Here is a 13232-nt window from a genome sequence, read left to right on the forward strand (position 1 = left end):
AGAGGCACACTTCCTCCGATCCTGGAGTTTGCCCGCAGGAGTCTTCTCCATGAATCGGTCCATTCCTTTTCACAGCCTTCTAAGTTGCTGGCCATCACTCAGTCTTGTGGAAGAGAATTCCACAGTTTAACTCAGGACTTTCTTTGATCTGTCCCGAACCTCTTCAGCCCACTTCATGGGATGATCCTGGGTCTTAGTATGATGAGAGAGAGACAAAAGCCTATCCCTCCCTCCCTCCCTTTTCCACACCTTGGGTATTCTGTGCACCTTCTCATATCTCCACTTACTCGCCTTTTATTCCAAGCAAAATATTTCCAGACATTGCCCCTTTTCCTGGTAAGGGCTTTGCTCAACCACCTTGGTTCTCCTTTTCCGGATCTTTTCCTATCACACAATATCTTTTTTAGGTGCAGTGACCAGACTATGTACAGTATCTCGGCAGCTTTAATTTCAGTCTCATCACGCCTAGCACAGCAGCTGCTGCACATGGGGTTGACCTTTTCACAAGGCAGTTCATGACAATCCCAAGATCTTTCTTGCTTGGATTGCCACGAGCTTGGCCCGAACCATGAAGCTGGGACCCGGGGCCTCAGCATCTATTGCTAGGTGAGCTTTCCAGTTGCTCCTTTACTTGGCTTTTGAACTACAATCCCTCTTGCACTGGTGCAGCCAAGTCCACCCCCAACCTCAAGCAAGGACAGGTGAGGCTGAGCGCAATGAATGCGCAAGGCAAATGGCCTGCGGTGCATCAGCCGTCAGGTAACTTACCTTGCACGACCCCCACTGCACTGGCTGAAGGCGGCCAGAGGTTCAGGGGCACCTTGCAAAAGAATGTGCCTTTAGAGCAAGCCGTTATTTTGTGAGCGGAGGCAAAGGCAAGGCAAGGCAAGGCATGGCTCCGCTCTTGTTTTGCTTCCTCTTTGCCGAGGCTTTTTACACTGAAACGGAAAAAACTGCAAGGAAAATAGAGTGGCTCCTGCCTGCTAGCCCAGCAAAGCCAGAAACGAACCCGCCACGTCGGAGTTATGCCCACCCTCTATTTATAAAGTAGTAACATTTGAATGATGTCCCAGCAGCCTCCTCTTGTCTGGTTGGCTGGGGGAGGGGGAGTGCAGTGGGAATTTGGGAATCTCTTAATTTGTGCTATTACTAACAAGAAAAGTCTTTCTTGGAGTGGCATAACTTTGCCTTATTTTTTCTAAAATTGGGGTATCTTTTTTCAAGTGGCTTTTATTATTTTCCATTAGGCATGGCTTCTGCGAGATTAGATCCCACAGTGGCCAGGATCGCAGCTCATCTATACAGACAGTGAAATTAACATTCTCCTCTCTAAAAGAACCAGCTAAAGATTTAACAATAGAACCACTTTCTCTCCCTCTTATTTGGGCAGACGGAGGGTGGTGGAGAGGAAAAATCCATAACTTGCAAAGAATGTCTGAGTTGAAAGGCTAGGTAAATCTTTCTATCTGAGGAGGTAAGCTGGTTTTATTTCTTATTTTTTTCCTTAAAAAACAAAACCCAAAACAGCCAGCCGCAAGCTGGCTGAACATTGCAGATAGAGAGAGAGAGGGAGAGATCCTTTGGGGGATCTCCACTGGTTTTTCCAGCCAGTCTTCTCATGCCGTGTGTTTGTACTAGCTGAAGACAGCGCATGACTCTCTAAATAATTTACAAGTTGATTAATAAACTCACAGGGGTATAATTAGAAGAGGGAGAGAGACAGCGGCTACGGTAACGGGCACAGCACTTGGGGGAACTGGAGACTTTCTCCTTTTCCTGTCTCTCATTTTTCTTTCTCTCCCCCCCCCCTGGTTTTTTTTTCAAGAAACTTTCTAGGGTGCTGGGCGTTTGAAGATAAGTTGGGAAGAGCTCAGTGCGTCTTCTCGTTTGATGTGGAAATAGGACAGTTTGAATCCGTCGAGTTTAATTTTTCACAAGCTGTAGGGGCCCTGCAGTGCTACTTTTGCTTTTTATTATGGGGGGTGAGGTGGTGATGGTGGAAAAGATCCCTCTACATTTTCCCTTTCTTTCTTTCTTTCTTTCTTTTCTTTCTTTCTTTCTTTCTTTCTTTCTTTCTTTCTTTCTTTCTTTCTTTCTTTCTTTCTTTCTTTCTTTCTGTGCGCATTGCGCATCTGGTGCACAAATAGGAACTAATAAACACATTATTTTTCTCTTTTGGTAGAAATCCTGTTGATTCACACACTGGATGGTCCTCCTCTCCATCACACCCATGCGCTAAGCCTTAGTTGAGAAATTGGCCGGCTGTTTATATATTTAAATCATCATTTTGCATATACATTTTAAAAGGAGCCCTCAACTTGTTTAAGAAAGCTTTTGAAGTAGCTCTGCAGTGATTCCTCCCCACTCTCTCCAGTCAAAACTTTTGCCAGTTTTTGCCTGGGATTGCTGATTTTCTTTGTTGCAAAGAAGTGAGAGCTACCTTCACCCCCAGACTGGTCATAAATGTTGAGGCCCAGAAGAACAACGTTGACTTTTCCGGATCGCTGTCCTTGTTTCTCTTTTTTTCTCTTACTGATGATCTTATCCAGATATGTTAGGTGCTAATCTTTAAGTAGAAGCTGAGAAAATTTACCAGCTTCTGACTTGGTACAGCCAGTTAGCCATGTATGACAGGGCGTTTACTTAGTTTTGTGGGTTTACGGAATGGAGAAATTCTTTTTTTTCCCCTTCATGTGGCTCTTTTTGGACTTTATATTTAATTCACCCCCATCCCTTCTCATGATGCTCCCCATGACTTCGTGCAGAAGAGGGAATTTTGAGCAGGCTTGCAGGGCTGTGAGAAGCCGCTGCTTCCAGAATTTCCTCTCTTCTACAAACGGGTGGAAAGCAGTTCTCCTCCGACCAGAGCATCTCAGGGGACGGCTGCATTTTTCTCAAGAAGCAAGTTCAAACCATCCACTTACATGTAAGGCTGCAACATTTAATCAGCAACCCAGTTAATAAGGAAACCCCTTTAATCCAAGTAAAAAGGCATCCCAGCTTAGTTGGTGAACACCTTATTTTCAAGGGAACCCTGATTATTATTTTTATTTTTAATGCAAGTGACGGCAGCTGGCAGGCAGGACCATGGAAGCTGCTTTCCCACCCAATGACAGTGAAAGGGGGCAGAGGTGGACAGTTGCGCCTTCTAGGCAGGTGTCACGAGGCTACGGACTGCAGGCGCCGCTCGGAGCTTTGTAGGAGCTGTCCGTGGTGCTGAACACCCCCCCCCCCCCGCAAAGGTGCCACTGTGACCTCTGCCCCTGGTAGCACCAACCGCTGGGAACTGAACCAGCTCCTAGCTGCGCAGAACAGCCTTTGCCAATCTGGTGATCACTCATCCTTCCCAGGAAATGGGGAGAACCATGGGGAAGGCACCCTAGCCAGGCTGACTCGGGGTGATGGGAGGTCTTGTCTGACACACCTGGACAGCACCAGGTTGGAGAAGGCCATGGATTCTGACCCCCACCCCCCTCACATTATTGTGAGGAACTAGTAAAATCACAGCAGCCTGGCTTTCTTTTCACAAATATTCTTTCAGTGTTTGTGTGTGTGTGGGGGGGAATTCGTCCATTATTTCCCCCACAAGCCTTACCATTAAGCCCCAGCTCCAGACAACAAACTCCATAGAGCCATATGCAAATAGCGCCCCAACTCCTCCAGTTATCTGATTATCGAGGGCCCCTCCCTCATCACCATAAAAATGAAGCCATACCAGCAATTTTGCTTGGACTTCCCTCTTTCAGAAACAGGAAGCATTTTGTTCATTTCACAGGCAGATTCAGGTGTGTGTGTGTATGTTACTCCCATCTGCCCTTGCCTCTGTACTTATACCTCAATCACAGCCAGAGACAGTAAACACTGATACTCAGTAACCCGTGTTTACACCCACGGCTAAGAAGCCAATCGAGCATCCCTGCAGGTAGCCAAGAGAAAGCTCCATCTTCTCATAGTGAAACTGGACTGGTTTGTTGTCTTAGCAACCCAACAATATGTCTGAGTTTCTGACTTGGTCAGAAACTGACTGGCCCTGGCTTACAGTGATGCATTTCTGAGCACAGAAGTTCTTTAGGCTGCCATGTTATTTACAACAAGTCCTTCATTACTGTTGGTGTGCAAATTTTCCCTCCATTGACTTTCCAGCCATTTCATTTCTGCATATTTCTGGGGGTTTGGTTTGGTTTCGGTTCTTTTTCTTTTTCAAGACCTGTTAGTGATTGACAGTAACTCATTGGAAAGGGGCCATGAAAAGGTGGTGGGAAGTTGATTTCTGCTTTTCCTGGAGTAGCTGGAGAGTCAGGGATGTGTTGACAAGGTGGAGTGCACTGAGAACAGTTGCTTCAGCCCTTAAAATAAAGAGCATCACCTTGCTAAGGGGAGATACTGTCCCTCCCCTCTGCTTGTGTTTCTCCTTTTGCCATCTTCTCCTCTTTATCAGTGCATTTCAGTGGGCAATTTAGCAACTGGTTCCTGTCCACGGTGCCCAAATTAGCCCATATTCTTTCTCAGTTACCTACTCCCCTTTGCTGCTCTCTTTGGCAGTTGAATCAGACAAGGACGTTGACCAGGAAGGACTGCTCATATCAGTGATCCAGAAGCACACCCTTCCGAAAGCGTGTCAGAGTAGTTTGTAGAAAGAAAACATGAGCGTAGTTGTGTCATTTTCAGGGGATGGAAAGAGCGGAACCCTGATTTGCTTTTTTGCAGCTGTGAGGAAGAAAGCCCCCCCCCCCAAAGGCAGAGCACAAAACAGAGTAGCAATTGGTGTGGGAAGGGGGAGACAAGGCAGACAGTGTCAGGAAGGGCACTGGGGGTGTGCTGGAGCCACCCGGAGGACCGAGGGGGAAGGCGGGGGGACCACCCATGGTATGCCTGACCATCCGTTGAGCGCACTGTGTTGTTCAGCCACAGCCAGCCTGCTGTGTCTAATTCACAGAGTTGCTTAGCATGATGTAGAAATGTGTCTGGCTATTGGCCATGCTGACTGGGGCAGATGGGAGTTGACATCCAAAGCACCTGGAGGGGCCCCTGCCAGGGAAGGCTGGCCAGAGCCCCTCTTGTGGATAGACTGTTGTTCCCGGGCTGGCTGTGGTCACTGCTCCCGTCTAGGGGGATTTGTTGCCTCCCTGGGCCAGGTTTTTTTCAAAAAAAATTTGGTGCGGAGGGGCATTATCTGCAAAACCTGTTCAGCCAGATGACCAAACACGCGAGTGGACCGCAAGGACTCGGTTCTGGCGTAGCAAACTGTTCTGCGCATCCCCAGTCTGGGCGAGCTCAGCCCGGTACCTTGGCATCTGGAGAAAAGAGTTGCTCTCGCTTCCGCTGGCCCGGCCCCGTGTTGCAGGACGCTCGCCTTGCCGGCGGGTGGCAGTGCATCATAAACAAAGACGCTCTCCCAAGCGCTTTTGCTGTGGCCGCTGCTGCTCTGTTTATTAGTACATCACAGGCGAAGTGTGGGAAGCGTGAGCGAGCCGCATACCCGAGCGGTAGTTGGCAGGACTCAAACGCCGTAAAAACAGCGGCGGCGTTAAGGAATAATGAATGTCTTAGACGTCGCTGTGCTGATTATGTTAGCCACACTTTGAAGGGCCTGCACTTCAGTTTCCCATGGAAAACGTAGTTTGCGTGCCTGCTTGTGATGTGGACTTTGGACTAGATGTAGCTTTAGAAGTCCTCTTCAAAGCAGGAGCCTAGCAGAATCTTCAGAAGAAAACGCCACAGAGAAGAGAGAGAGGAAACACAGAATAAAAGGCAGCTCGGCAAAAGTGGGGGGAGGGGAATGTTGCTGACCAAAGGACAGTATTTTTATTAAAGGGAAATAAAACCCCTGCACTTGGAAAACCGGGTAGGGGAAGAAAGGACACGCCACTGAGATCGTCGCAGCCCAAAGAATAACCTGGACTCCTATATGTCGTAAGTCTCTTTTGGTTGAGAACAGGAATGGAACTTTCCTGCCCAAATTCTCTCTCGAACAAGAGTGGCAGGTGACCTACAACCCCAAACAGACTTTCTTTCTGCCCTCTGAAAACCCTGCAAATATTACAAAAATGGCTTCCATTTCACTGGTAAGGAAGAGACACAGAGAGATTAGTTCCACCCACCCACACCCGCACACACACACCCAAGGCGCGCGCACACACACACACACACACACACACACACACACACCCAAGGCCAGTTGCACTCCTAACCGCTACCACACACACATCCCAGCTCCCACATGGCTTTGACAAGCCTTAACCATCTTGTGACCCCCCCCTCCCCCCAGCAATCCCTACTTTGACTCCCAATGATGTGAATCTTCATCCAGCCGATTTGGAAGGCCCCAGCTTGGGAGAATCTGTCCCAGAGGTCCCTCTTGCCTGTGAGGCAGGGGGATTTGGGTCCACCTTTCAATGAGGACAGTGATAAAAGCAAAATACAGAAGGTAAGCAGGAGAGGGCACAGAGATGAAAGGGGAGACCAAATAGGAGAGGGACCGAGTCCATAAAGGAAGCTGCAGCCTTGAACTCAGAAGAGCTGGGTGGAACTGTCATGGATGGGACATTTTGGAGGGCTGTCATTCTCAGGGTCTCCCAAGGTTGAAGACGACTTGACAGCTCATCACAGCAACAAGCAGAAGAGGCCAAAATCAAGCAGGAAACACAGGGAAAGAAAGCCACTGAAGCAGGGTCTTGAGTTGCAGATTGGGATTGAATAGGGGCTCCCCACCCACCCAGTCCTGTTTCCACACAGCTGCCTTCGGGTTTTGTCTCAGTCGAATTAGAGAAGGCTCAAAGAGATGTTTAACTCATTCCAGGAAGCCTGCAGACTAAAGGTGTTTCATGCAAGAGCTAGCTGACCTGTAGAATTCACAGTTACATGATGCAGTGGTCACTAGTATTTATGGAGGACTGGGCTGATCCATGGAGGAGAATTGGCCATGAGCACAGCTATCAGTTACGGTGACTTTCCGCAGCCTCCAGGAACCAGATCAGCATGCCTCTAAATGCCAGTTGCCAGAGGAAAACTGGAGGCGCAAACTGCCCTTGTGTTCTGCACGTGGTATCGCCAAGAGGCACTGGGCTGGCCACTGTGTGAAGCCGGCAAACAGCCTTTACGCCCATCAGGGTTCTTCTCATGCACCCAAGACACAGAATCTGCTGTGCCAGAGACACAGAGTTGTGCTTTCAAACTAGCTCACTCCCTAGTGACCATCCCTGTGCACCCTTTGGAGCCTGGGAGTCAAGCAAAACATTCTTTTGCTGGGCTTCCGCCACAGCATCTACCACTGAAGTTCAGCCACTGCCACGCTCTCAGAAGTCTTAGTTTGTTGAGATTTATGGCGGCATGTTTCATAGCCCAAATCCCAGCTGTTGTGCCTCTGCTCTGGGTTGCCCACAGAGATTTGGGCAAAATGGGGTGGGGATAAGACTGGGAAGGAGCCCTAAGGAGCAAGAACCCACTTGGTGGTAGTGAGCCAATTCCAGGTCTGGGACAGCTCCTGTGGAGTGCCAGCCTTGCTCTGACAGAGGCCAGAGGCTAGTGCTTGACGTGTTTAGTCTCCCTGGATTGGGCACAGACACTCACCAAGAGATTGTCTCCCCGCATTCATTTGCTAACATGTTTTACAAAAGAAATAACTCCTCCAAAGTTTGTGGTCAGCAGGAAAACTGACGGTTTCCCTGGAGGACTCAAATAGTATTAAACCAATTTGACCTTTGTGGCATAATCATGTATTCTGCTCTCACATTTTGCTGAATTTAGGGATGACAGGCCAAGCCAGGGAAAGTAGCCCTTGGCGGTAGCTGATAAACAGGGCAAGATGTTAACTGTCAAACTCTGAGATCAACCCTCAGGCATCTGGATTTATGGTGGAAAGCTTTCGACTGACTGCTAGAAGGAGAGAGAGAGAGAGAGAAATCTACGGTGATTTTGGGGGAAAAGCTGAATGGACATAACTATCAAAGAGACATCTAACTTTCAGCATCATAGAACTAAGCGCTTCCCCACCCTGTTTTGCAAGAATGAGTCTTAGATATCAAGGATTTATAGGTTTAGAGAGTAGGTCAATATATATCAGAAGATTTTTTTAAGGCAACGATATTGGGCAATAAAGAGTCCTATCTTAGAGGGGCTGAGCATGAACTGTGTGAATTTTGTAAGAGTTACACTGGCATTTATTGCAGATGCAATAAACCTGTTTTGGAGCTTTAGAACATTCTGAGGTTTTCTATTTTTATTTTTTTAAGAGTGCATTGACTGAAAAATCTTTCCTATTCCTAGAAGAGTTCTACACGCAGTTTGAAAAATAGCTGAAAAGCTATGTGTGTTTTGCAGGGCTTACTGCTTATGCATGTGGCAGGGCTGTGAGCATTTTTCTGTCGCACCAGGTGGAGGACTTGAGAGAGTGCAGCATGATGGTTAGAACATTGGGCTGGAACTTGGGAGGTCCAGATTCTCGTCTCTCCTTGGCCAGGCAACTCACTGTGTGACTTCGGGTCACTCCTTGACTCTCAGCCTGATCTACTTTGTAGGGTGGCTATGAAAGTAAAAGTGGAGAGCAGGACATTATGTAAGCCAACTCCGGTTCTTTGAAAGAGGTACACAAGGCAGGATTGAAATGTACGACTAATATTGGATGAATGATGTCACATCCTGAGACACACAATGTGTAGTTTTAAAACAGATTTCTAGTCCTCAAAGAGATGTGAAGTTATTAGCGAGGGTCAGATTCTATCTTCAGGTTTCTGTCCCGCTCCATCAAGGGAGACTTATATTTATTTATTTATTTGTTTGTTTGTTTGTTTAATTTAAAGTGTTTATATGCCGTCCTATACTAGAGTTTCTGGACGGCTTGTATATAATGCACATTTTAGTGGCCTCATTTGTACTTCCTGGAGTACAGTGTGGATCAGAGCACACACATCCTTGGGAGTGTGTGTTTCTGGTGATTGTGCTGTGCAGATCTCTAGAATTATGTAGAAAAATGCATATATTCGAGAAAGCTGTATATGGAAATTAGTGCACCAGGACACAGATTTCGGTACGCTAAAATATCTACCTGTCCATGCATCCATTGTGGGCCAGTTGGATGGGATGGGCTTGTGAGTGATATACACGATAGACACAATCCAGATTATTATTTTGGTTGAGCTTGTGGTCTTGGGGTGGGGAAGGGGAACCAGTGGTCACCTGGCTAGCGAGTGGACGGCCCCACAGGGCTCAGCTGCTTTGGCATCCTTGCCTTTGGATCAGACTGGGAGCAGGGCTTGCTTCAGGACGATGGGCTGATCTGTGGTGGGCCAGGCTCAGTGCACACAGCAGGCCCAGACTTGGTCGTGGGTCATGGTCACCTCCCGGCACAGCCAGGTCAAGCTCCCCAGCGTCCTCCGAATGCCCTCTCTTGGCTTGTTCACACTGGTCTTACCAGGGGCCACGCTTTCTTGCTTTCTCCTTTTCCGCATGAAAAGCCGGGTGCATTTATGTGGTGGCCATACTGAGCTTGATCAATGGCTGCTCGGCTCAGGAAAGGGCTGCTGTCTGTGTCGCTTGGCTTTACTGGAGCGGGTGACCATATTCCACTGCTCCCTGTCCATGAAGACCCATGGCCCAAGCCTGGCTATGCGAGGTCACACAACACTGCCCAGGCAGAGACTCGGTGGCCCACTGCATGGAGTGGCCACAGAAACCAAGCGGCTGAGTCCAAGCCCCCGCGGTTCCCAGTGCTAAGAAAGGGAGCTGGCGGGTCCCTTCGGGCATGCCTCTGCCCCTGATTTGCCGAATGAGCTCAGAAGAGTCACCCGTCCCTCTCCCCCAGCTCTCCGGTGTTGCGCCTGGTCGGTGTGCAGATGGTCCTAGCAGTGGCCAAGCCAGTATGTTTGCTTTGAAATGGGCAAGTGCCAATCCGCTCTTTAGCATAATAAGACTCAAGCATTTGAGGACCGCCCCCCTTGCCGTGACTCCAGCTCAGACTGATACCGCTGCGTGGATCAACGTATTATATTTCTGCCCCACCTTTTTCCTGCAAGGAGCCCAAAGCAGCTGACTCCCCCTGCCCACCATGTTATCCCGGCCTCACCCTGTGAGGGAGTTTTGCCTAGGAGTCCATGACAGGCACAAGGTCACCAAGTGAGCTTTATGGCTAAGCAGGGATTTGAACCTGCATCTTCCAAGACACAGCCAAGTATTCTAACCAATGCCTGATGGATGAATGCCCCTCACCTTTCTTTCCCCAAATATTCACAACCTTTGGACTCTCTTCTGGAAAGTTATCTTTGGATACCTTCTCTAAAGCTTTCTCTGTTGAGAATTTTTCTGCCCACCTCCCACTTTGCAGCTCTGAGACAGGGTTGAAACTCACACACATTTAGGATGAAAGGGAATTGATAGGTTGAAATCCTTGTGCATCATAATCCTCTTAAAGCATATGGATTGACGACTTCATCAGAAGGATTCCGAACTCAACTTTGCTAGCTAGTTGTACACTAGAGGCCAAGAGATTTGGGGCTAGTTTTTGAGTCTGCTCCACCAGTAATTATAGAGACTAGCCAATTTTCCTGACAACCCTGAGGAAGTCCCAGATGAACAAGGACGTCTACAGTGCATTTTGCTACCTCCTCATTGGTTTTAATCACAGAGAAAGTGGAGTAATGCAGATTTCTTCACTTCCTCCCTTGCCTCATCTCAGTTTCTTGAAAGCCTGGTGAGATGCTGCAGCTTTAATGCACCGTTCTCTCTCTCCGGTGCTGCAACGGCTTTGCGTATTCGCCACTGGGCTAGAGTTCGGGTTTTGGCAATAGTGTATAAAGCCCTAGGCAACTTGGAACTGGGATCCATGCGAGGGCACCTGCTTCCTGGACTGGCCCGGTCACTGAGGTCAGCAGTGGGCACTTTCCTGGAGACGCATTAACCCGCAGTCAAATCGGAGTTCGCCCGAAGAAGCGTCTTCGGCGTGGTGCCCCTTTCTGGGGAACTCTGCCCAGGAGGTCGGTCAGGCCACAGCTTAGAATTGCTTCTGGTGCCTCATGAAAGCATCCTAATTTCCAGAAGCCTTGTTTGGTTGACCCGCCTCTGCTTTTATTGGTATTCTGCTTTCTTAATTGTGTGTTGTATAATTTTCTGTCACTTTTAGCTTTTTATTGTGTTTTAAGCTGCATAACATCTTGATGGCATTTTAGCAGAAGATGTCATAGAGAATGCTAATAAAATGTAGCTAAGAATAAATAAATAATTCAGGAAGCAGTGCCTCCTTCAGCTGCAGACCAAATTCCCATGTTGGTGATGCTCTGAGCAGCCTCCCTCCAGTGCTGGATGGGACCGAAGGCCGGAAAGGGTGGAGACCCCAGATGCCGGCATGTTACCTGAACCTCTTACTGTCTTTGGAAAGGTGTTTCAAGCTTTTCAGCTGTGATGGGCCGACAGGCAGGCAGCGGAGGAGGGTGCACAAAACCTAAACAAAGACCCAGTGAGGTATAACTGTTTGGCAGGATCCAGGGGATCTGGGTTCTAGTTGACGCTTGGGTAGGAAGCAGTGATCCATGAAGGGGGTAGGAAGCACCCCGGTTGACTTTGCTTCAGTCACGAAGCAAACTCAGCTTTGCTAACTTCACGGGTTGTTCTGGGTTGTGGAGAGGAACAGAGGAGGAGGACTATGTCACCTGTCTTGGGTTCCTTGCAGGGGAAACAGAGAGATATAAATATGCTAATTAAAACAACAAGAACAAAGGAAACAACTAAGTGACTGGTGATTGGGAAAAAGGTGTGGCCATCTGGGGGTCAGCCCTGGCCAGCCTGAGGTTCTGCACCCCTGAGCTAGGGAAAGACCTGCCAGCTTGCCTATCAGTTCTGCTAACCACAATCTGTGCCCTCAGAAAATTAAATTAGGACTGGGTGGTTTCCAAAATCCTGGTACTGGCTGATGGTACGTGTTTTGAAAACCTTTCTTCCAGTTGCTGACAACATTGTCATGAAGCTGCTGTCGCAGCGGCTGAACCAGCTCGACTGCCACATCCGGGGCTGGGTGCTGCATGGGTTCCCGAGGGACCAGGATCAGGCCAAGCTGATGAGGCAGGCAGAGATTCACCCAAACAGGTAAGGAAAGCCCTTGCCTCAGCAATCCGTTGGGCAGGACTAGAGCTTTGTTTCATAAAATGGGGAGGCAACCAGCCTTTTGTGTGCCCTGCATCTCCTCTCTGTCTCCCACGTCCCCGTATAATGATTTGAACAGCACACACTTAAGCTGCGGTGTTCAAGAGCAGAAGGCATAGTGGTGGCCACCCACTGAGATGGCCTGGGAAGGGGCTCGGACCAGTTCCTGGAGGAGAAAAAGTCCACCTGTGGCTCCTGGCCCTGCCTGCTGTTTGCTGCCTCCAGTAGCAGAGGCAGTAGGACTGCATGGCCCGGTTGCTGGGGAACGTGGGTGGGGGGGCGCAGTGGCCCTCTGTCCTGCTGGTGGGATCTTGTGGGCAGGTGGTTGGCCACTGCGTGAACGGCCCGCTCCAAGGACTCTTGGAGAGCTTACTGTACAGACTGGGCATGGTGGTAGGCAAATTCCCTGAAATTGCGTGGAAGAGATCTTGCCTGAGTGGAGCTTTCCCTCCTGTGGAAGGCACATTCCGGATCCATCTGAACCGGCAGTGCCTCGTTGGAAAAGAGATCATGGCACTGTGATCGGGAGCTCGACAAAGTCAGGCTGTGTGTGGCTGCTGCGAGAAAGGCCAAGTCTGTGCTAGGGATTGTTAGGAACAGGGCTGAAACGAAATGGCCATCTGCTCTACTATTCTGTGCTGTGGCAATGTTCAGAATCATACACAAGGTTCCAATCACCTCACCCTGAAGAAGGTGATTGTAGAGTTGCAAAAAGTGTGGAAAGGGGCAACAAAGATGCTTGAGGCAGAGCAATGCCCCCATGTGGCAGCATTACACGGGGAGCGGGGGGGGGGGGGGTTAAAATCTTTACTTTTGAAAAATAGGTGACTAAAGAGGGACTTGTCAGTAATCAGTCCTCAGTTCCGCAGACCAGAGCAATTCCCCAGGTCGCCACGACCCACTTCCTGCAACAGCCGATCTTTTGGTAGTTTCCTTGCTCTTGTGTGGAATCTCCTCCATCCACTTTAAAAGGTTGAAATAACTCTTCGTAGGTTACTAAGTGTTTGAAGCTAATCTATGTCCATAATTTGGCTCCCGCTTTTTTGCCCTTAGCTCTTGCTCCACCCTGGAATGCAATTCCCAGGAGCCTCTCTGGAAGAGAA

General features: G+C 48.8%; 1 protein-coding gene across 1 annotated transcript in view; it reads left to right on the forward strand.

Moving 5' to 3' along the window:
* Positions 1-13232, forward strand: part of AK8 (adenylate kinase 8) — an 89891-nt gene that overhangs the window by 49096 nt on the left and 27563 nt on the right. The window contains exon 11 of the mRNA XM_044439988.1: positions 11931-12072. Coding sequence (XP_044295923.1) covers positions 11931-12072 — 142 coding nt within the window. The remainder of the gene's footprint in view (positions 1-11930; positions 12073-13232) is intronic.

The sequence above is a fragment of the Varanus komodoensis genome, unplaced genomic scaffold (assembly GCF_004798865.1).
Source record: "Varanus komodoensis strain SLA01 unplaced genomic scaffold, ASM479886v1 scaffold36, whole genome shotgun sequence".
Lineage (NCBI taxonomy): Eukaryota > Metazoa > Chordata > Lepidosauria > Squamata > Varanidae > Varanus > Varanus komodoensis.